This window comes from Lontra canadensis, unplaced genomic scaffold, assembly GCF_010015895.1.
Source record: "Lontra canadensis isolate GAN:19392208 unplaced genomic scaffold, GSC_riverotter_1.0 scaffold113, whole genome shotgun sequence".
NCBI classification, from domain to species: Eukaryota; Metazoa; Chordata; class Mammalia; order Carnivora; family Mustelidae; genus Lontra; species Lontra canadensis.
Genome location: NW_022631107.1, coordinates 5792493 through 5814623, shown reverse-complemented (window position 1 = coordinate 5814623; position 22131 = coordinate 5792493). Strand labels below are relative to the sequence as shown.

Genomic DNA, 22131 nt, shown 5'->3' with positions numbered 1-22131 from the left:
ATCCTAGAAGTGAACCAAGACAGTAACTTCTCTGACATTAGCTATAGCAACATTTTTCTAGCTATGTCTTCTAAGGCAAGGGAAACAAAAGCAAAAATAAACTACTGGGACTACACCTCTGCACAGAGGAAGAAACCATCAACAAAACAAAAGGATAACCTACTGAGTGGGAGAAGATAACTGCAAATGATATATCCAATAAGGAGTTAATAGAAAAAAATATATATATGCTCATACAACTCAACACCAAAAAAGCAAACCACCTTATTAAAAAATGGGCAGAGGACCCAAATAGACATTTTTTCCAAAGAGGACAGACAGATGGTCTGCAGATACATGAAATGATGTTCAACATCACTCAGCATCAGGGAAATACAAGTCAAAACCAGGTATCACCACACATCTGTCAGAATGGCTAAAATTAACAACACAAGAAACAACAGATGTTGGTGAAGATATGGAGAAAGGGGAACCCTCTTACACTGTCGATGGGAATGCAAACTGGCGCAGCCACTCTGGAAAACAGTATGCAGGTTCTTCAAAAAGTTAAAAAATAGAGCTACCCTACAATCTAGCAATTGCACATTTACCTTTAGATCTTAAAAGCATTTCAGATATTACCTAAGAAAAATTTCATTTTACTGATAAAGAAATCAAAGTGAAATTGAAGTTTTGTGAACTTAAAATACTTGGGAAGTATTTTGAAAGTTGCCAATAGAAATGACTAGTATGTATACCAGAAAAAGCAAAGGTAATGTGATGATTATCAAACTTAAACGTGTGTAAGCTTTTCCTGGAGGAGTTTGTTAGAATTTTAGATACCCAGGCCTGCCTCCAGAAATACTGATTCACCACAGCTGGAGTGAAGGCCAAAATTACATGTTTTTAACAAATACCACCAAGGTAAGTTTAATGCAGCTGATTTGCAAACCACTTTGAGAAACAGTTACAGTGGAATGAAACTACATTCAGAATTCTAGTTCCTGGCCCCATGATTTGGTCACTGGGTGACTTTGTGTAAATCACTGTTTAATCTAATTAAAAACTACTGATATCCTGCTTCCACATGAAAGCAGCTTCCCTTTTATTCTTCTAGTGATCCAGTTCATAGAATATAAATTATCCACAGGAAATAGTGTTGCCTTCTGTCTCTTCAGTGGGGAGTCTAGATGAAGGTCTCCAGCCAAAGATAAAAAGAGACCTTCTTGCCACTCCAGGCAGACACAGTACCTTGAAGGTGGGTGGGAAGAGCTGAAGAAGAGTAACTGTTCCATCCTCTTGGGGTAGGAGAGGTGCCTCTAGGGAAGTCAGGGAGGAACAGTTTATTTACTGAGTCATAGCATATTTAACACATACTAAGTTATGTGGCCTTCTTAATTCAAGCTGCATAGGAGTATAGGCCCTCTATTTTAGGCTCACTGGATGCCCTACTGGCTCTTAGTGAGAACTACTATGTTTGTGGCTTGACTCTGTGCATTTAAGTCACTCAACTTTATATTTCTAAGATAGCATGTTTTACTGTATTCAAACCACTGCAATGTAACCAATTTGCATCACCTTGTTTATTACTGAGGCATTTGGCCTTCTCGTGCATACAGGGTCTTGTATGCCAGCGGTCAGTTTGAATTTTATTTTCTGTGTATTGTGAAGGTAATGAGGAGTTTTAGACAAAGGAATGGCATAGTCTGATCTACAGTTTTGAAAAGTTGACCTGGTTGTATGTGAACGAATAGTGTGGGCATATGAACAGATGCAGGAAGACCAATTAGGAGGCTTCTGCACTAGTCTGTCATAGAGATGATAACTGGGGACACGGTACTGGCAATGAGGCTGGAGAGATATGGGTACATTTGAGATAGATTTGGAAGAGAATTTGACAGCTCTAAGAGATGGCATGATGAGAGGCAAATATCAATGACAATAGAAGCATGTGGATGGATATTTGAATTATTTATTGAGAGAGGAAAAAATCAGTGGGGTGATAAAAATAGTTTTGAGATGTGCCTTAAAATATCCAAGTAAGGATAAGTACAGTTGACCCTTAAACAACACGGGTTTGAACTGCGTGGGTCCACATGTGATTTTTTTCAGTATAGTACAGTAGTGTAAATGTAGTGTAAATGTATTTTTCTTCATGATTTTAATAGCATTTTATCTAGCTTATTTTAAGAATACACTACATAATACATAGAACATACAAAATATGTGTTAATTGACTATTTATGTTAACAGTAAGGTTTCCAGTCAACAGCACGTTATCAGTAGTTAAGTTTCTGGGTAGTCAAAATCATATGCAAATTTTTGACTGTGCATGAAGTCATTGCCCCTAACCCAGGAGTTGTTCAAGGGTCAACTGTAATTGAGTATGTTATCTGTAGCCAACCAATCTTTGAGAAGCCAGGTATGGAAATGTAAGTTTGAGAGACATGAATGTACTACTAGTATTTGAAGCACAGTAATAGATGAACTCACTAAGCAGCCTGAGGAAAGCAGACAATTCCGAATGAAGTCGTGGAGCGCCATAGCATTAAGAAGTCAGACAAGGAAGATCTTGCCGAGGAGACCATATGGCAAGATAGGAAGGAAATGAGAATTTGATGATGTAGATGCTTTGCTGATGTACTCTTCCTAGGTCTGCCATAACAAATTACCACAAACTTGGTGGCTTAAAATAACAAATTTATTCTCTCATAGTTCTGGAGGCTAGAAGTCTGAAATCAAAGTGTTGGCAGGGCCATGCCCCCGCTGAATGCTTTTGGGAAGAGTCCTTCTTGGCCTCTTTCAGTTTCTGGTTGCTCCTGGCAATCTTTCCCATTCCTTGGCTGAATACTGCACCACTCCAATATCTGCCTGTGTGGAAACATGGCCTTCCTCCCTGTGTGTATGTGTCCAATCCCCCCTCCCTTTTCTCTTGCAAAGATAACAGTCTCTGGATTAGGGCCTAATCTCTCTAATCTCACTCAAATACAGTTTGACCTCATCTTAACTTGATTTCATGTGCAAAGACCCTAAGTCTGAGTAAGGTCACGTTCACAGGTCTTGGGGGTTAGGACTTGAACAGGTCTTCTGAGGGGGCGGTGCACAATTCAACCCATTATGGTTGAATATTATCAATTTGTGATCAGCATCTGTTCTCACTTTCTTCAAAAGGGAAAGGTAGGAAACGCCTGGGTGGCTCAGTTGGTTGGACGACTGCCTTCGGCTCAGGTCATGATCCTGGAGTCCCGGGATCGAGTCCCGCATCAGGCTCCCGGCTCCACAGGGAGTCTGCTTCTCTCTCTGACCTTCTCCTTGCTCATGCTCTCTCTCACTGTCTCTCTCTCTCAAATAAATAAATAAAATCTTAGAAAAAAAAAAAGGAAAAGGTAGAAACTGTCACTCTCTGCCATATTCTGTTGGTCAAAGAATACTCTTGAACTACCCAGATTCAAGGGACAGGGACAAAAACCCCTCACCTTTCTGTGAGAAAAATATGAAAGAATTGGTAGCTATTGCTCTACTACAATCTGCCCTCTGACCATAAACCAAATATACTCATTCACTACCATGACTCCCAAGGTTTCATGTCAATTCAACCTCAGCTCCAAGTCCAGGATGTCAGCATCCGAATCAGGCCCAGGTGTAGCTTCTCTCAATTCCAGTTCTCTGGATAACTGAGAGACAACTTATCTGCCCCCTGCCCACACACAGGATAATCACAATAGACACTTCTACTCAGAAAGGAGGAAATTACGAGACACTCAAAAATTACTGGTCTACTTAGCAAATCTGAACTCTAGTGAGGCATATGTTGCCAATCTCTTGAGTAGAGCCTAATTCAGCTCTGTTTTTGGCTCATCTCTGAATCATGATTTTTTCTTAAAAAAAAAAAAAAAAGTAGCCCTTATTTATGTCTGGGTAGCTTCCTCAGACTGCTTCCTGCCAGTAGAAGTTTGATGATCCGAAGGTCTTTTATTTTGTACTGTTCTTATCCCCTTCAGGTCAAGCTTTAAATTTTTTGTGCATTTCTTGTAATCAGTTTCACTAGAGAAAAAAACATATCCATACTTGTTTCAGAGACAAAAACTTCTCTACTCTGCTGTCCATTTGGCTGTAGCCCAATGCCCTTAGGATTCTTTGTAGCTCTGCCAGGCACTCCCTAAGTCTCTGAAGTCTTAACCAAGGGTCTTAAACAAGTACACCTTTGAGATCTTTATCCTGGAATCTTTATTGTTATCCATCTAATTTGATCTTTGCCCTGAAGCCCTTTATTATTTTGAAAATCTTTGGCAGGGAAAGCCCGAGTTTAAGTTTTATTTTTGAACCCAACAATTCCTGACTCCTTTATATTTTCTTTAAATTCTGCTCAAGAACTTGTTGCTTTAATTCATAATTTTCTTCCTGTATTATAGCACAAGCAGTTACAAAACACCAGTTGTAACTCTTTATATTGTATGAAAAACCCTCCCAGCCAGACTTACCTTCATGAGATTTTCTATTTTCCATGTTACTACAGGCAATAATGTTGCCAATCTGTTGTCCTTTCAAAACAAGAAGCCCTCTTTTTTCCAGCTTTTAAGCTCTCACCAAAAGTCTCAAGTCCCTTCCACACCCATGAACAAGACTCTTAGGGTCTTTCCACCTTTGGCCAACACCAATATCATATGCACTGAGTTTTATTACATTACCATTCTTCTAAGTAACAAATTTTGCCTTGGTTATTTATTGGTGCATAACAAACTATTCTCAAACTTAGTACCTTAGAAAAACAATTTGTTACCTCTCACTGTGCTATGGGTTGTCTGGGCCGTTCTCACTTGACATCTCATGCAGTTGCAGTCAGAATGCAGTTCAGGCTAGGGTCATAATGAAGCTTCGACTGGAAGAGATGTCCCAAATGGCTAGCTCACATGGCCTACCATTGCTGCTGGCCATTGGCTAGGCTGTGGTCATCAACCAGACTCCCTATAGGTAGTCTTCCATGTGACTTGAATTTTTTAAAGCATAGAGATCTCAAAATAGTTACACATGGTATCTGACTTTCCACACAGGGAGCACTCCAAGAGGGTAGAAATAGAAGTTGCTAGTGTCTTAAGGCCCAGGCTTAAAACAGGTATAGTGTTATTTTTGCCATATTCTATTGGCTAAAACAGTCACAAAATCCACCCAAATTCAAGAGAAGGAATCATAAATGCCACTTCTTGATAGAAGATAGGTCAAATAATTCCTGGCCAAATTAGAGGAAGGGGCAGTCCAGAATATGCGCACGCGCGCACACACACACACACACACACTTTCCCTGATTCTGTTTGTTTTTCTCTTTTTCATTTTAGCCCAGTGGTTTTCAACCTGGCTGGCAGAACTGACAAACATAAAGAAAAGTAGACAAACCCATAATCACAGTCTGATTTAACATATCTCTCATTAACTGATAGGACAGAGGGTAGAATCATTAAGTATATACTAGATATCAAGAAACTTGATCTAATTGGGCATACATAGAAAATAACTACAGAACACACATTCTTTTTAAGCCCACACATAACACTTACTAGGTAGGTCACATATTGGTGCCTAAGGCAAATCTCAAGAAATATCAAAGCATGTTCACTTACCCCATTTATTGTTTGCAGTTGTATGTCAATTATATCTCAATAAGGTTATGTTTTAAAAAACTAATTTTAAACAACATGGTTGTATATATATACTGAGGTATGGAGAAGAAAATTACCGCCTTCCTTAAATTCACTATGAGGAACATACTATATTTAATATTTATAAAATTCACATCTTAATTTGTTATATGAATATCAAAAAAGTTAATATTGGAAATGTCACCAGAACAGTTTGACATGGTTAATGGCAATAAAACTTCTAAAATTTTTTAAATGGGAAGTAAAACAGGGAAACATCAAGCTGGTTGGTTAAATTTTACAAGTTTTCTTATAGCCATACATACATTCATATGATTCACAACAGTACCTTCTCTGCACCAGTTCTATTGTAATGAAGGTTTCTGGATTGAAAGATAAAACAAAACTTCCTCATGTCTCTTAAAAATCAACATAATTCAACTGAACATGTCAACATAAGGGGTAAGTTAATACAACCTACTCCCATAACAGCAAATTACTTAACAAGTAAGTGTTTTTCCTTTTTCTTAATTACAAAAAACAGTACATTAGATGAAATTTTGGGGAGAATAAACAATTAACTCATAATTCCCCATAACCCCCCATCCCAAAACAAGAAGTTTTTTATTTCAGAATTATTACTTTCCAGTTTGTCCATGTGCACATATATTTTCACATAGCTATAACCAGTGTACAAGTTTTTATTAGTTTTTATATTTAAACATTGTTTAACACACTCCATATTTTTACACAGTCATCCTAATTATAATTTTTTTAAAGGCTGCAAAATAACAATTCCCACTGATATGTTATATTATTTAGTCATTCAAGTCGGATCTTGGGTGAGACATTGAAGTTGGACATTTGGGTTACTTCATGGTTCCCTACTATACATACTGTTATACCTGTCTGGATCTTTTATTTTTATTTTTTTAATATTTTATTTATTTATTTGACAGAGGGAGAGAGATCACAAGTAGGCAGAGCAGCAGGCAGAGGGAGAGGGGGAAGCAGGCCTCCTGCTGAGCAGAGAGCCCAATATGGGGCTCAATCCCAGGACCCTGAGATCATGACCCAGGCCCAAAGCTGAGGCTTAACCCACTGAGCCACCCAGGCACCCCTGTCTGCATCTTTTAAAACTTATTCTTCTCTCAAATTATTTTCTAAGGGTAAGTTATCCAGTACCAGTCATTTGTGGGTATAAATATTTTTCTGGCTCTTGAAACATTACTATAGTGCTTTTCATAAAGGCAAAAACCAAAGTATAATGCTGCTAATAGTACATATAATAGTATCCCCCTCTTAGCAGCCCCACTTGCAGTGGATACTCATGTTAGGTAACATTTTGAATTCAATTAAAAATTTACCCCAGGAAAACTCCTCAGTGTCAGACTTTAGAGAGTCTTAGACTATCTTTCACTTACCATCTTTCTTGTTGCTTCAGTAATTTTTCATTCCCACACTGTACAAAAGCTAAGTCATCAAAGTTTACTAATGTCTGTGTCATTGTTTCTTTTTTAAATCCTTCAATTCTGCTCAAACATTCTTAAATTGTTATATGGAAAAGGTTATATAATTCCACTAACAGAGAGCAGCTTAGCTTAGAATTAAACTACAAATTACAGAGGGTTGATAAGGCAACGAAATTGTGTGATGGCAAGAAAATACCTAATTTGTGGGCTCACAAGACCATCCCTCACCCCCACCCCCAATCTCTTTGTTATCTCGACTGGCTCCTTTGTGTTCATGAACTCTGCAAAGTTCTCCTCAGTCCCACAAAAAACAAACCAATCCTCAATCAGTTCTGTGGCCCCTTCAAGGCACCTTGAGGCCCCTTTAATTGCTAAAAGTGTTAAAGAGTTTAACTTGTTTCTCAATGCCTTGCTCTGTGCCACTGAAGAACTACTTTGAAGGTCATTAATGTGTCCTTCAGCTGTCCTATAGTTTTTCCTTGGGCTTATAAACAGACTTCTTTACAACAATATTCATGACCATGCTACCCACCTAACTACTACCATTCCCAAAGTCTGTCCTCAGCAATACCTCTCTTCAAAAACTTTTGCCTTTGAGTGTGTCAACTATTCATAGACCTCAACTGAATGAATTACAATTCATACTGTTAACTCTAGTCTTTTCTCAAAGGACCAGAACTGAATTCCTAACTCGATGGACTCTACTGTTAGATGCTCTGGGCCAAATTCAATTTAAGAAGTCAAAGCCCATTCTATCCATTATGCTACATTCATTCCACCATCAGTCCACCCTGCTAATGGCACTATCATTCTCACTCTCATTTAGGCCCGAGATCCTGTTTACATCTCTGACTCTCTTGTTCATTTTCTCTACACAAGTTTGCTAGATTCCACCTTGGGAATATTTGTTACTCTATTTTCTGACTCCTACTGCCACCTCTCTAGTTCAGATCCTCTTTACCCCCTATTTCTATTATTGGAGCTTCCTTGACACTCTTCCAAATTAAATTCTTCTATAATTTGCTATTACATCATTGCCATTTCAATCTTCTTAAAGGGCAACTTGGATTACATCACTCCTTTGTCCATAAACCTTCCCATGCCTACAGATTATATAGAGATTTCCTAATCTGAAATTTAAGATGAATGATAGCTATCCCCAAAACACCTCTCTGGCTGTCTCATTACTTTCCTATATTCCAAGCAAAATGAAGGCAATCTCTTTCCTCAACACATTCTTTATCTTTCTGTTCCCTGAACACTCCATTGTTTTTCTTTTTTCCATTTTTTTCCTCTTCCTTTTTCGTTACATGACCTATACACTTAAAAGCTGCCTGTCCTTCAGGAAGCAGTTAAAAAACATTATTTTTTCTACAAATAACATCTGACTTTCCTATCAACTACACTCTCCTTATGGAATCCACTGTATTCTATCTCAAATTTTAGTTACTTATGTGCTGTTTTTTTAAATTCCTATTAGACTGAAAATAATTTGAAGGAAGAGATTGCATCTTAGTTTTTTTAACCCAATACTTTCACTAGCTGTTCTCATTTGACACCCAATTTCACTCTGTTCAGTCATTTATGGAATATTCACTATGAGTCAAGGTTATACAACTAATAATAGAAGTGGGACTTCAACATAGTTCTAGTTCCTCTGGCTTTACTAACACACTACAGAAAATGTCAAAAATCCCACAGAGGCCAAAAAATATTTGCTGTATTTAATTAACCAGCTATATTGCCATAATCATATTTTAAGAAATAACTTATTAATGGAGTTTGAAATAATTAAAATAAATTGCCCAAGATACCCCTTTAAAATGGTAAGATGCATTTTTTTCTGTGCTCCAATAGCAATCTGAATATATGACTATTATTTATTGGAATATTTTATGAGTATTTCTTTACATTTCTGTTTTCTTCCAATTGATCATGGATATATTTGCATCTCTTGTACTTAGCACAACATCTAGCACATGATAAGCTATCAATAATTTCAAAGAACATTCAGGAAATGGAAAAGAATCTAAATAATATTTATTAAAAGATAATGCCCAAGAATTCAATTTAATGGAAAAGAAACCCCAATGATCACTGATTGTGTTTTCTCTCCCTTACTAGATAAAGCTTTCTTGGATGAAACTAAAGTATCAGCCTAGAGGTGATAGATTAAGCCATAGAAGTGGATGTATCAGTCAAGGAAAAAGAATTCAGAGAGAAAAACAGAGCAATGCTTACAGTATCCCAGAGACTATCCAACTCAAAAGAGGATGATCAATGATGTTTTCTATGTGCCCACGTGATTTTAAATCAAGATATCCCAGTAGAAAATGGCATACCTGTTCAGCGTTTACTATGTGCCAGGCACTATGCTAGATGCTAGATAATGTACTAAATGGATGATTTGCAGGCATCAAAAGCAGATGATACAGTGTGCTTCAGTAATTTGGTTCATAAACTACTTGGGTAAATCAGTTATAAATGAAACCATTCAAGTTCTGTCTAGCTTGTTCATATAGGACAACATTAGAAATTTGATTTTGTTCACCAGAGTTGGAAACTATGGCACCATGGAATACAAACATATATATTTAATGAATTAATTAGGTTCTAATGGCACTTATTCTTAAAGGTAATATCAGGAAAAAAAACTATCTAAAAAAGCTTTACCACTTTATTGAACAATTATTTACCATCTATTTTGTGCCACACAAAGGATTAAGTGCTGGGTATATAGGGAAAATAAGAAGTCACAAATCTTTGCAAGGTTCATGTAACCTCATGGAAGAACCCAGACATAAAAGCAATGATGACATTAAGTATTTCTTTTTTTCAAACACTTACATGAAGTGGAATTTTTCATATAATGCTGGTTTTGGAGGTCAAGGTCAGTATTTATATATTCATTTTTGTTGTAAAACCAAAAAACCCTTTGTATTTTAATGAATCATATTTGTATTTCACTGACTATACTAAAAACAAAGTCAATCCCATATACTACTATTTATTTTAGCTATTGACGAAACCCATGACAAATCTCTCATTCATTCTTCCCCCACTTTAACATTCTTTCTTTTCTCAGTGTGTCATGTTTCTGTCCACAAGACAGACTGTTCTTTAAACGAGTATTTCAGTACAGATTTTGCTCCTTCTGCCTGGAATGCCTCTCAACAAATTTATAGCAAAGTTATCTACCCCCCTAAAACTACCTCATGCAAGTTTTCTCAATTTCCAAACAATATGCTATCATACTCTAATATGTATGGTAATTATTTTTGCTGTTGTCTTTACACCTCCCCCACTTCTATGTCTCCTGAGCATAAGCTACTTAAACAATCCATCCAATTAATTAATAATACTTTCACATTGTTTCTGAAATTTAAAAAATCAAACATATTAATGGAAGAGTAAATTAATTTTATTGACTGATGAAAAACTAAAGTGATAAGAAGTATGGATAATAAACAACAATCATTGAGTTCTGCTGGAATTCTATTTTTCTTCTTTTCACTTTAAGCCAAAAGGACATAAAATTATAGACTGTTAGTGAGCTAATCATTTTAAAGTTTCTTCAACAAAAACTGCATAGTTTAGCAGTTGCACAGCATTAAATATATACATTTTGCAAAACCCTGAAATTTTAATTTTTGTGTTGACCTCAAAGGCTAATGGAATCACCTACACTGGTCGGATTCAGAGTTTCTTTTCCCTTTTCTGCCACCCTGTAAAGAAAAATAGGGCAAATTATTTAGGAAGTATCATTTTGGGGGCATTTTCATTTTAAGAATAAATGAGACCAAAGGCATTTTGAGTATGAGAAAGAAGTAATTTTTTGAGTTTGTTGCAAATTTGAATGTGCATACCACTGAATTATTTTTACAAGGTTTTTTTTTATTATGCTCAGTTAGCCACTGTATAGTACATCATTAGTTTTTGATATAGTGTTCAACTATTCATTAGTTGTGTATAACACCCAGTGCTCACCACAACACATGCCCTCCTTTCTACAAATGGTTAAAGCATGTTGGATGAAGCAGTTACTTCTACTTGAATTAGTTTAGACTTAGTAAGATCACCAATATTTTATTTTTTAGAGCTCATTTGGACTATCTCAGGTTTTTAAAAATATGTAATTTTTTATTAATACTAAAATAAATAATTTGCTTCATATAATCAGCAAATTTGCTAATTCAGTTCATTACCTTTAAGAATAACTCAATTTCTTTCTTTTTTTTTTTTAAGATTTTATTTATTTATCTGAGAGAGAGAGAGCATGAGAGTAGAGAGGTCAGCAGGAGAAGCAGACTCCCTGCCAAGCAGAGAGCCTGACGTGGGGACTTGATCCTGGGACTCCAGGATCATGACCTGAGCCAAAGGCAGTTGCTCAACCAACTGAGCCACCCAGGCGCCCAAGAATAACTCAATTTCTAATCCAAGTTAGTCTTGTTCATATTAGATAGGATTAGAAATCTGATTTTGTTCATCAGTGGGTTGAAAAGTAGGTTATACTTTTCATATTGCTCAACGACATTTATGAATCTGTATTTAATTTGCTCCAAATGAAACTCTAACCTATGAGGTAGGAGCATAAAAGATAAGAATATTATTTATTACTTTTAACATAACATTTTCTGACTGATTTAAAAAGCAAACACTCATTGTAGAAATACAGAAAGTACCAAGGTACAAAAAAGAATATTAAAATCATCCTTACCCACTCTACCCCCCATTTTAACCGTAAGTAATGGTTTGATGTATTTTTCCTTACAATAACTTTATAGTTTTCTCCTCTATTTTTATAAATGATGGCAACAATACCCAAACTTAGTTGATCAATAGAATCACCTTAATGGTAGTATTTTTCAAATTCTGATGTCTAGATTTTGTCCCAGATTTATTTATAATTACCAGAAGTGAGCTGAACAATCTGTAATTCAAAAAGTTCCCAAGTGATTCTTGGTCACCTTCATGGTCAGCCAAGTCTGGGAACTATGCACTTCTCTGGAAGTGCATTTCGTAAAGTGGTGGTGGTTCTGTCAGGGGCACATGGAATCCAGACCCATTTACTAGTGATGGCAGCTACTCTTTGTTGCTTTCATCCTTGTTCTGCTTATAACTTCCCTCTTGGTGGTCACAAACATTTCTACACCAACATTTTTTATTTAAAAAAATCAAGTGTAAGAATGCCCTTATTCATTCCTGACCACATTAAAGTTTTTCTCAGGTTCATTCAGAGGGGAAAAAAAAAAAGCAGAAGAGGGTATATGGGACTTAAGATGTGTAATGCAACGTATTAAAAACAAAATTTATTTCCTGTAGCAGGAAAACACAAATGTATTTACTAAAAACTCTCCTACAAAGTAGATATCCACTATGCGTAGGACCAGTGTTACACAGCTTAAAACTCTTACCTTGTTTTTCGACAAGATTAAAAACAAAACCAAAACAGAACAAAAAACCCTACACGAAATTCAAGGATCCTTTTTGAAGTCTCCCAGGCAAAGAGAATTCTCCTTCCTAGACTGATGAGAGGTCAAACCTTGGACTGTTCAGACTTCTATGTTCTCCAGGCCAATAGTGGTGGCTTTCAAACCTTTTTGATTATGACTCCCCACATTAATTAACACATTTTCATATCATGACTTAGACACACATACATACATACAAATATATATGTGTGTGTGTGTGTATACACACATATACATATACTGAAACAAATAACTGATTTTTTTTTACTGCTTTGTCCAGAAAAAAATGCTGAATGCCAGCTTGTAAATGCAGAAGAAATAATAGAATTAGAAAAAGTTTCTGTTTTGCAACCACCAAAATAATGACTGATACAAATATCATCAATGGATGCTAAAACCACTGGGTAAAAAGAAAAGGATATTCACACAATCTCAAAGTATCACTTCACATATTTATTAATTATAAAGGAGAAAAGATATCTTTACAATGAAGATATCTTTACAATGGAGATATCAACTGCTGTACCCAAGTGATCAAATTTATATAGTAGGACAAATGTCATTTATGTACCTTCCCTCAATACGATTCACTGACACATATGCCACATCATACCAAGGATTTTACTTTAGTTATTGTTGTATATACCAATATTTAGAAAAGCTCTAACATTTTCTAAAGTGTAAATTATATGACCAATAATAACAAAATTATTAATATGTTTGGCAAACAGATTTTGGACTGAATAAAACAGTGCTTTATTCTCACACAGTATCTATGGTATTACTTGTGATGAGAACACTTTCAAATTATAAAAGCATACCTGGTATTTGGCTAGTTCTGCTTGTAACACTTTCACTTTAGATCTTTCTTGTTCTAATGCAGCATGAAGTGAAGTCACCTAAAACCAAATATTCAATTTAAAAGACTTTGTCTCTTTAGGCAAATACTCTTAATTCTTAACATTTACTCACAATGGTGAATTTGACTCAGAGAACCGCCTCCCACCCACCAAGCACACACACAATTTCAGTTAGGCATTTTACTCATTTATATATAAAAGACAGATAGGAGAAACTCACTATTCTAAGAGAAAATGCAGAGTAAGGATGGGAAGGGAAGAAAGTCAAATCCATGAATAGGGTAAGTTCTATTTGCCCTTTTTATTTCTATATTAGTCTGCATCAACTAATATACAACCTTATCTTCCCTTAGGCTTTAGGACATACCTACCTCCCTCAGCACAGTAAAAAGAACCTTAATTCATTTGCTATTACATGATAATAAGGAAGTATAATTTGTTTCACTTTATCACAGTGCTAATGGGCTATATTTTTGTTTAATCGAGTTTCATAATTTAGGACTAAAGAGAAATAGCTTAAGAAAACCAGTCCTGTATATTTCACAGTTTTTCTTACCTGTATAGTTAGCTCGTTCTTGATACTTTGTGATTCATCAACTTGCAGAAGTATTTCTGCTTTATCTTTCACTGACAAGAAAGGAAAAACAGCAGTATTATCTTTTCAATCACTCAAATATTTGAACAATACTTTAGTGAACCAAGACAGCAGTGCAGGTGGGTGAAGACTAACTGTCCTTATACAGAATGGATGTATTTCTTAATTCTATATAGCTCTTATTTTTTTCCACTGGTAAATTCTGATCATCATTATTACTACAGCAGTTTTTTTTTTTAATTTTACATTTTCTGTGGTGTTAAAATATTAATTGTATAGATATCTTGAAAATTTTTTTCCAGCTATTCTAAAGAGAGACAAGGACATAACCAATTTCCCATAGGGATGAAGCAAATATCTTGACTTATCTTAAAACAAGATTTTAAAAACAAGGTAGAATGTTTTTGTTTCGTTTGGTTAAATTGTCAGGGTGAGCAGTACTGTAAGGCCCACAAAAAATGATTTTTAACTGACTGTTCATACCAGTAAAGCACTGTTAAGTAAATGTAGCTCCTATGATCATAACTGATTATATACACCTGTGGTCCTTTGTCTAGAGGTTTTCCCTCTTTGGGGAAGCAAGAGATCTATCTACATTTCAACCCCTAGGTTTCCTAGGCTTCAAAGATCTCTACATGGCTAACAACTTCTTTAATCCATGGTAATGGTTATAATGTATGAAAAAATAACTCCTCAACTTTGAAAAAAACTAGGAGAGACTGAAGAGGTAAAACTATAATTAGTGAAGGAGGAAAAGATCAAATATATGAGTACTGTTAACACCACAGCTCTACCAATATAACACTGTAATTCAAATTTATCTGTCATAGTTTAATGCAGTAAGGTGAGACAGTGCATCAAGAATCAAATCAGTCTCTCAAGATTCAACTTGGTAACTTTTACATCCCCCCTCCCCAGAATTAGGCATACTCACTAAGAAAAAGTGATTTTTAATAATTATGTAACATTTCAATTATAGTCAATTTTCTAGTAACACGCTTGTTTTGAAAACACGAATTTGTTTCATTGAGATTGCTGTATTACGGAAAAACCTGAACAGAACATGAATTTTGCATTTGCTTGAGCATAATTTCACAAATACAGAAAACAGCACCCATGCACACACCTCCAATATCGACCAGCTATCTCTGTCCACTGTTACTAAACCACACCAACTTTCCACTCTTCCATTGCTTCACAGTAACACACAATCTGTGGACCCTCTGAGGCCTATTTCCACAAGCAAACTAAAGGCAGCCTTTCAAGTAAAGTGCCATATTTATTATAGTACTTGTGTTTAATCACTTTAACATGTATAAAACTGTGTTACTGTTTTTATTAGGTTCCCAACTTTTTTTTTAATGTGTCTCTGATGACTTTTCTTTTCCTTTGAGTGTTGCACCCTCCTAACCCCTTTCCCCATAAACTGTGTGGTTTTAACTGTGTGCTTTTGCAGAGATGGGTGATGTATGTGTTGTGTTATAAAGGAGCTGGCTGTATTCACATTCATGTTATCAATGCTAGCATATGTGTGCTCTAACGTACTGTATTTTTCATGTAATGGTTCTATATAAAATTCTTCTACTTGGATTTTTTTTTAATTTAAATTCAATTAGCCAATATGTAGTACACCATTAGTTTTTGATGTAGTGTTCAATGACTCATTTGTTGTGTATAACACCCAGTGACCATACCACATGCCCTCCTTAACGCCCATCACTGATCTATTTGTATTTTTTTTTAAGTAATCTCTACACCCAACATGGGAACTCATGACCCCAAAATCAAGAGTTGCATGCTTTACCAACTGAGTCAGCCTGGCATCCCTATTTGGACTTTTTTAATAGTATACAGTATGGACAACACTGATGTTATTTACTGGTAGCCATTTTAATGTATTTTTGACAGAAAGCTTTTATCAGTTAACTTTCTAACGTTTCACAAATGTTTCCCTAAATAGGAATATTACTTTGTTTTTACATATTTAAAAAATCATGCATCCAATGTCCAATGAACCCCTAATTTCTTCAATTAGAAATATAGCTTGTAAACAATTTTTTTCATAATTTTGTTCATTAAATGATCCACATGGAAATCTGAAACATGCACAGATCTAAATTAATCTCAGAATGTTGATATCTAATTGTCCAAATAATACCTTTCCCCATTATTCTTTAACTTCTACTTTATCATAGTTAAGCTATATAAGTTAGATTATTAAAAAATAGTAAAGTTATTAAACAATAAGCTCGAATCTATTTCAACACCATATATTCTTTTCAGCTGAACATGATTCTTGGTTTTTACTCATATGTTTTGATAACTGTCTTTTAATACAGTTAAAATTTTTATTGAACAATTCCACTCCCAGTATCTTCAATTTTTGGTATCTTGTTTATTCTGATTCAAGATGAGTTTCACAATTTCTTGAACACTATACAGTACTCACAAGAAGTCTATTTGGGATATCACTGACACTTATTAACAGGGGCTTCATACAACATGTATTTTACTAAATGTGATGATCTCTAATCATTTTTTATTGATTTCCTCAGCTTCCTGCTGGTGAAATATTGCCAAAGTTTAGAGTGGCTGCAAAAGTATTGTTGGGAAGGGGCACCTGGGTGGCTCAGCTCGGTTAAGTGTCCAACTCTTGGTTTTGGCTCCGGTCATGATCTCAGGGTTGTGAGATTGAGCCCTATATTAGGCTCCATGCTCAGCACAGAATCTGCTTGTCCTTCTCCCTCTGCTCTTCCTCCTGCTCATGTGCACATACACATACACACTCTCTCTCCCACTCTAAAATAAATAAATGAATTTTTTTTTATAACAAATAGCATGGAGGACATGGGGAGTTAGGAGAAGGGAGTTGGGGGAAATTGGAAGGGGAGGTGAACAATGAGAGCATATGGACTCTGAAAAACAATCTGAAGGGTTTGAAGAGGTGGGGGGGTGGGAGGTTGGGGGAACCAGGTGGTGGGTATTAGAGAGGGCATGGATTGCATGGAGCACTGGGTGCGGTACAAAAACAATAAATACTATTATTCTGAAAATAAAAAAAAAAAGATTAAAAAAAAAGACTGGGGGGAAGGAAAGAAGGAAAATTTAAAATGATGATAAGCCTTCTCCCTCTAATAATTAAGAAGAGAATCTTAAGCAAGGTCTATTCTTGTTTTCCTGCTGAATGTAGTCCAATACTTTATAAGAATTGAAATTTCAAGCTTTCTCTTACCTGAATAGTTGGAAACTTGTGTTATACTAAGGTGCTGTAACACTAAGGTGCTGTAAGACCAAGTTGTAATAGTAAAATTATCAGCAACAATTCAATCTGAATTCCTCTAGGAAATTTTTTTTATTTTATTGAGTTAATCATATATCTTGAAAATCATCTTCAAATTTTTTTAAGGTTACTTTTAATTCCAAAAACAGATTAATCACTTACTTTCACCTTCCTGAAGCATTTTCAATAACTGTGCATTTCTTGCTTTTACTTCTTTATACTTTGCCTAATAGTCAAAGAAAAAAGATTAAATTTTTTTAAAGTAAATGATGTAATTAATGACTTACTCTGAATTTATGGAGCTATGAATCTAGGCTTGCTGAAAGACAGAAACTACTTTTGAAAGAAACAGGATGGAGGAAAATGTATTCAGTACTATCTCCTTCTAAATTAATTCCATGGTATAATAATAGAAATTAATACTATAAGTGGTTGAAAAATAAAGAAGAAAGAGATAAAACTGGAGAAAATTCAGGATAATATTAAATTTTCTTGAAGTTCTTTTTTTCCCCTTAAACAAAAACCCATACAATATAAAGTAATTAGATGAAAACAAAGAAAGATGATTTGTAGCTCTAGATCAAGACTGTCCAGTTCTATATTAGAACTTTCTGCATCTGTTCTATATCTGCCATTTTCCAATATGTGGCTACTAACTACTGAGAGTGCCTAGGCACATACACACAGTACTTACAGAACTGTACAGCACTGTACTATGTCTCCTCATTTAAGGCTTTATTCATCTCTCATTATTTCATTAACTATACATTGTTAAAGTAACTTTTCGCTGATATGAATTAATAATTTACTGGAATAGCTTTCAATTTCTTTATCCAAATGATTTAGCTTCTTCTCATACATAGATGACACAATTATACACTTACAAACAAGAGGAAATACCTTCTCACATTAACATCTTTTTTCCAAGGAATTTTCCCCCTACAATACCCTTATTCAATGTATCTTAAACAGATTTATTTATAAATATTTAATATATTAATACATTGGAGAAAAACAATACATTAACTACATTGTGGAAAAACAAAAGATCAGAGAAAGAAAGCAGATCAGTATAAGAAACTTGTCATTTCTTAACACATATGTACATAAGTCAGAAGTTACTGATTCCAAAATCTTTCTTGTAAAACGTGTTTAATGTATTTTACATCAAAGGCCAGTAAAGATGGCTTTTACTAAACACTCTCCAGTAAACTGCTAATAATAAACCAGTAATGACATTCATAATGTTGCAGACAATACCCTGAACAGAAATAAACACCACAGTAAATACAAAGGGAGCAGAACTTCTGAGAAGCTTAGGAATGAATGAGGGAGGTAAGTCAGACAGACACATAAAAATATGAAAGGGAAAAACATACATAGTTAACTACAAGTATATTCACTATGAATATTTATCCACTGTGAATATGAAACTTTCTAAGAAATTCTCTATCAGGGTCTCAATCAATGTTAATATCTTGCCAAACTCTATATCCAGCTCAAGACTTTTGTCCAAGGTACACATCAGTGTCCCCAGAGACCTCTCATAGCAGACTTCAGGTCTAAAATCAACTCATAAAGCAAAAACTGCAAATGAGCAAAATCACCTATGAAAAATCCTAGGCTGTCCGTAAAAATAGCATATATAGTTTTGTATATACAACCAGAACAGCAAATGTATCTATAAAAATAAAACAACTAATGTCATGCATTTTATAAGAACATAAATAAAATATACAAGACCCTTAATAGTATTTTTAACTTCATGAAAAAGAGAGCACTTAAGTTAAATGATACATTGTGACTTTAGCTGCGTTCTGAACATCTATGCCTACATCTATAGCTCTTTCAAACTTGGCATATACAAAATGGGATATTAGTCCCCTCTGCCCAAACCTGTTCAAAATGTGCTCTTCCTCTCACACTCCACACTTGTTCATTGCTTTACTACAGTGTCTTCACTCCAGGCCTCATACATATATGTATATATATCTTATAAATATATTTATATACATCTTATAATATATTTCAGCCAAATTTTTAGGTAAGAGTTGAAGTATATATTCATTTAGCACCAATCCAATGGTTCTCATTGTGGTTCTTTTTTTTCTGCCTACAATTTATGAAGCTTTAGGTTTATTTATTTAATTCTATTTTCTTCATCATGATAAGAGTATTCTTTAAGCCCCATCACCTATTTCTCCCCATCCCTCCCCCGACACCTCCCCTCTGGTAACCATCAATTTGTTCTCTATAGTTAAGAGTCTGTGTCTTGGTTTGTCTCTCTTTTTCTCCCCTTTGTTTTGTTTTGTTTCTTAAATTCCACATATGAGTGAGATCATATGGTGTTTGTCTTTCTCTAACTTATTTCACTTTGCGTTATATGCTCTAGATCCACCATTGTTGCAAATGGCAATATTTCATTCTTTTTATGGCTGAATTATATTCCATCTCTCTCTCTCTCACACACACACACTCACACACACACGCACACACGCATGCTGCATCTTCTCTATCTTTGTTGTGCCCAACAAAAGAAAAGGAAAATATAAATCACAAAGAAAAAGCTAAGGGAGATGGGTGGATATAGTCCAAAAAGGCTTTAGCAGGGATGATTCCTAAAGGCATGTGTAGCAGAGAAAGGAAAATATCATCAGAGCTGGGACTTGATTTATCATTTTTTTCACTATTACATTGTGTGGGGCCCAGAAAAGTACTTGACACATTATAGGCACTCAATAAATAACTGTTGGGTGAATAAATATTAATCAAAAAAGAATGACACTTGAGATGAATAAGAGATTTTTTGAAAAGCCTAAGAAGTGTGTAGAAGAGTAACATGTAGGTTTTGGTTTTAAAAAATTGTATAAATAACAAGTGTTGGCGAGGATGTAGAGAAACTGGAACCTTTGTGCATTGATCATGGGAATGTGAAATGGTGCAGGTGCTATGGAAAACAGTCTGGCAGTTTTTCTAAAAGTTAAACACACAAGTACTATATGATCCAGCAATCCCACTTTTAGGTATATACCCAAAAGAACTGAAAGCAGGGACTCAGATACTTGTATACTAATGTTCATGGCAGGAATTGTTCAAAATAGTGAAATGGTGGAAACAAGGCAAATGTCCATAAACAGAACAAACAAATTGTAGCATATATACACAACGGACTGTAAAAACAATGGAATTCTGATACATGCAAAAACATGGATGAAACTTGAAAACGTTACGCTAAGTGAAATAATTCAGACACACAATGACAAATATATGATTCCACTTACATGATGTATCTAGAATAAAGCAAATTCATTGGGATTAGAGGTCATGGGGGCCGAAAGAAAAGGAAAATCGGGAGCTATTTAATGGTACAGAATTTGGGATGATGAAAAAGTCTGGGAAATAAATAGTGGTGATAACTACACAACACTGTGAAGATAATTAATGCCAATGAATTATACACCTAAAAATGGTTAAAATGGCAAGTTTAATGTTATACGCATATTCACATGATTAAAAAATCGTATTGCCATTCAGATATTATATTAGTGAGAGTTTAAAAACCTAAACGGCAGAAATATTTCTATTTATCAAATATTATATATATTAAATATAGGAAAAACAGAAAAGTGTGATTTTATAGAATTAGTTTACAGCAGTAAATAATTACAAACCTCCCATTGAGTGATCACATTTTTCAGCTTCTGGATTTCAGCATCCTTCCTTTCAAGTTCCAACTTTAGTCTTTCAATTCTTCCATCTTTCAGAACTACTTCCTGTGGGAGAAAAACACTATTTTAGAACTAAGATAGTTCTGGGGTGCCTGGCTGGCTCAGTCAGTATAGCATGTGACTCTTGATCTCAGGGTTTTCAGTTTGAGCCTCACTTTTGGTATAGAGATTACTTAAAAAAATAGTATCTTAAGAAAAAAAAAGAAAAAACTAAGATAGTTTTTGAAATTAGTTTTTGGAATAGTTTTGGAAAACCAATTCTGGTTTACAATATTCCTCTGTGGAAAGTTTAACAGGAAAACAATTCTGATTTTCCTGATTTCAGTTCATTTTCTAGAGCAACCTTAAACTGCTGACTACATTTCTACTTCTACTCAAATATATAATTGTAATTATTACAGTGAAAGCAAATAAGATATTTATGATTAATCTCAAACTACAAACATAACAATAATATCAAAGCTTCAAAGTATTTCTATACTGGAATAAACATTAAAAGTAGTCTGTTACAAGTTGTTATTAGTCTATCTTTTGAACCCAAAAGAATTTAAAACTTATGAGAAATAATAAATAGTAGCAAGTTTTTATAATTATAATTATAAAAAGTAAATAACAAAAAATAAACCGCAAAATTAAGAATTTTTCTCTAAATCAGCAATTAGCAGGTAGAAAATATAACTAGAAAAACCATTCCCCCCCAAGTTGCTATAAAAAAAAATCCCTAAAAATTTAATTCAGAAAGGTTTAGGATCTATAAAGAAATTTGTAAAATATCGAAAAGGACATGGAACAAAGTATGTTTGTAGATGGGAAGACTAATTATTACTTTGTAAATTTAATAAAATTTCAATTGAAATTCCAGTCAAAAACTTCATCTGGGAGAACGCAGGATAGAAACAAAAAGTTAAAGTCATGAAGGAGAATTTGCCTACCAAATAACTGTACACCAAACAGCAAAAATAGCTACAATAGTATGGGCACTTGAGTTGACAGAGCAGTGCACCAGAAAAAAAGTCCAGAAAGAGATTTAAGATATAAGAATTTATTGTAATATAATTATGGTATTTTAAAGACGTGAGAAAAGGCTGAATTACAGAATAAATGTAGGTTATA

The 22131-nt window shown here is 34.7% G+C and overlaps 1 protein-coding gene across 2 annotated transcripts in view; it reads right to left on the bottom strand.

Moving 5' to 3' along the window:
- Window positions 1–10483: 10483 nt before the first annotated feature.
- The window catches only part of GKAP1 (G kinase anchoring protein 1), a 75051-nt gene continuing 63403 nt past the window's right edge, over window positions 10484–22131 (bottom strand). For both annotated transcript variants that reach the window (XM_032840449.1, XM_032840450.1), the window contains 5 exons: window positions 20962–21063; window positions 17453–17516; window positions 13972–14042; window positions 13377–13454; window positions 10484–10809 (listed from right to left, as the gene is read on the bottom strand). In XM_032840449.1, the coding sequence (XP_032696340.1) occupies window positions 10762–10809; window positions 13377–13454; window positions 13972–14042; window positions 17453–17516; window positions 20962–21063 (363 nt within the window). In that variant the 3' untranslated portion in view covers window positions 10484–10761. The remainder of the gene's footprint in view (window positions 10810–13376; window positions 13455–13971; window positions 14043–17452; window positions 17517–20961; window positions 21064–22131) is intronic.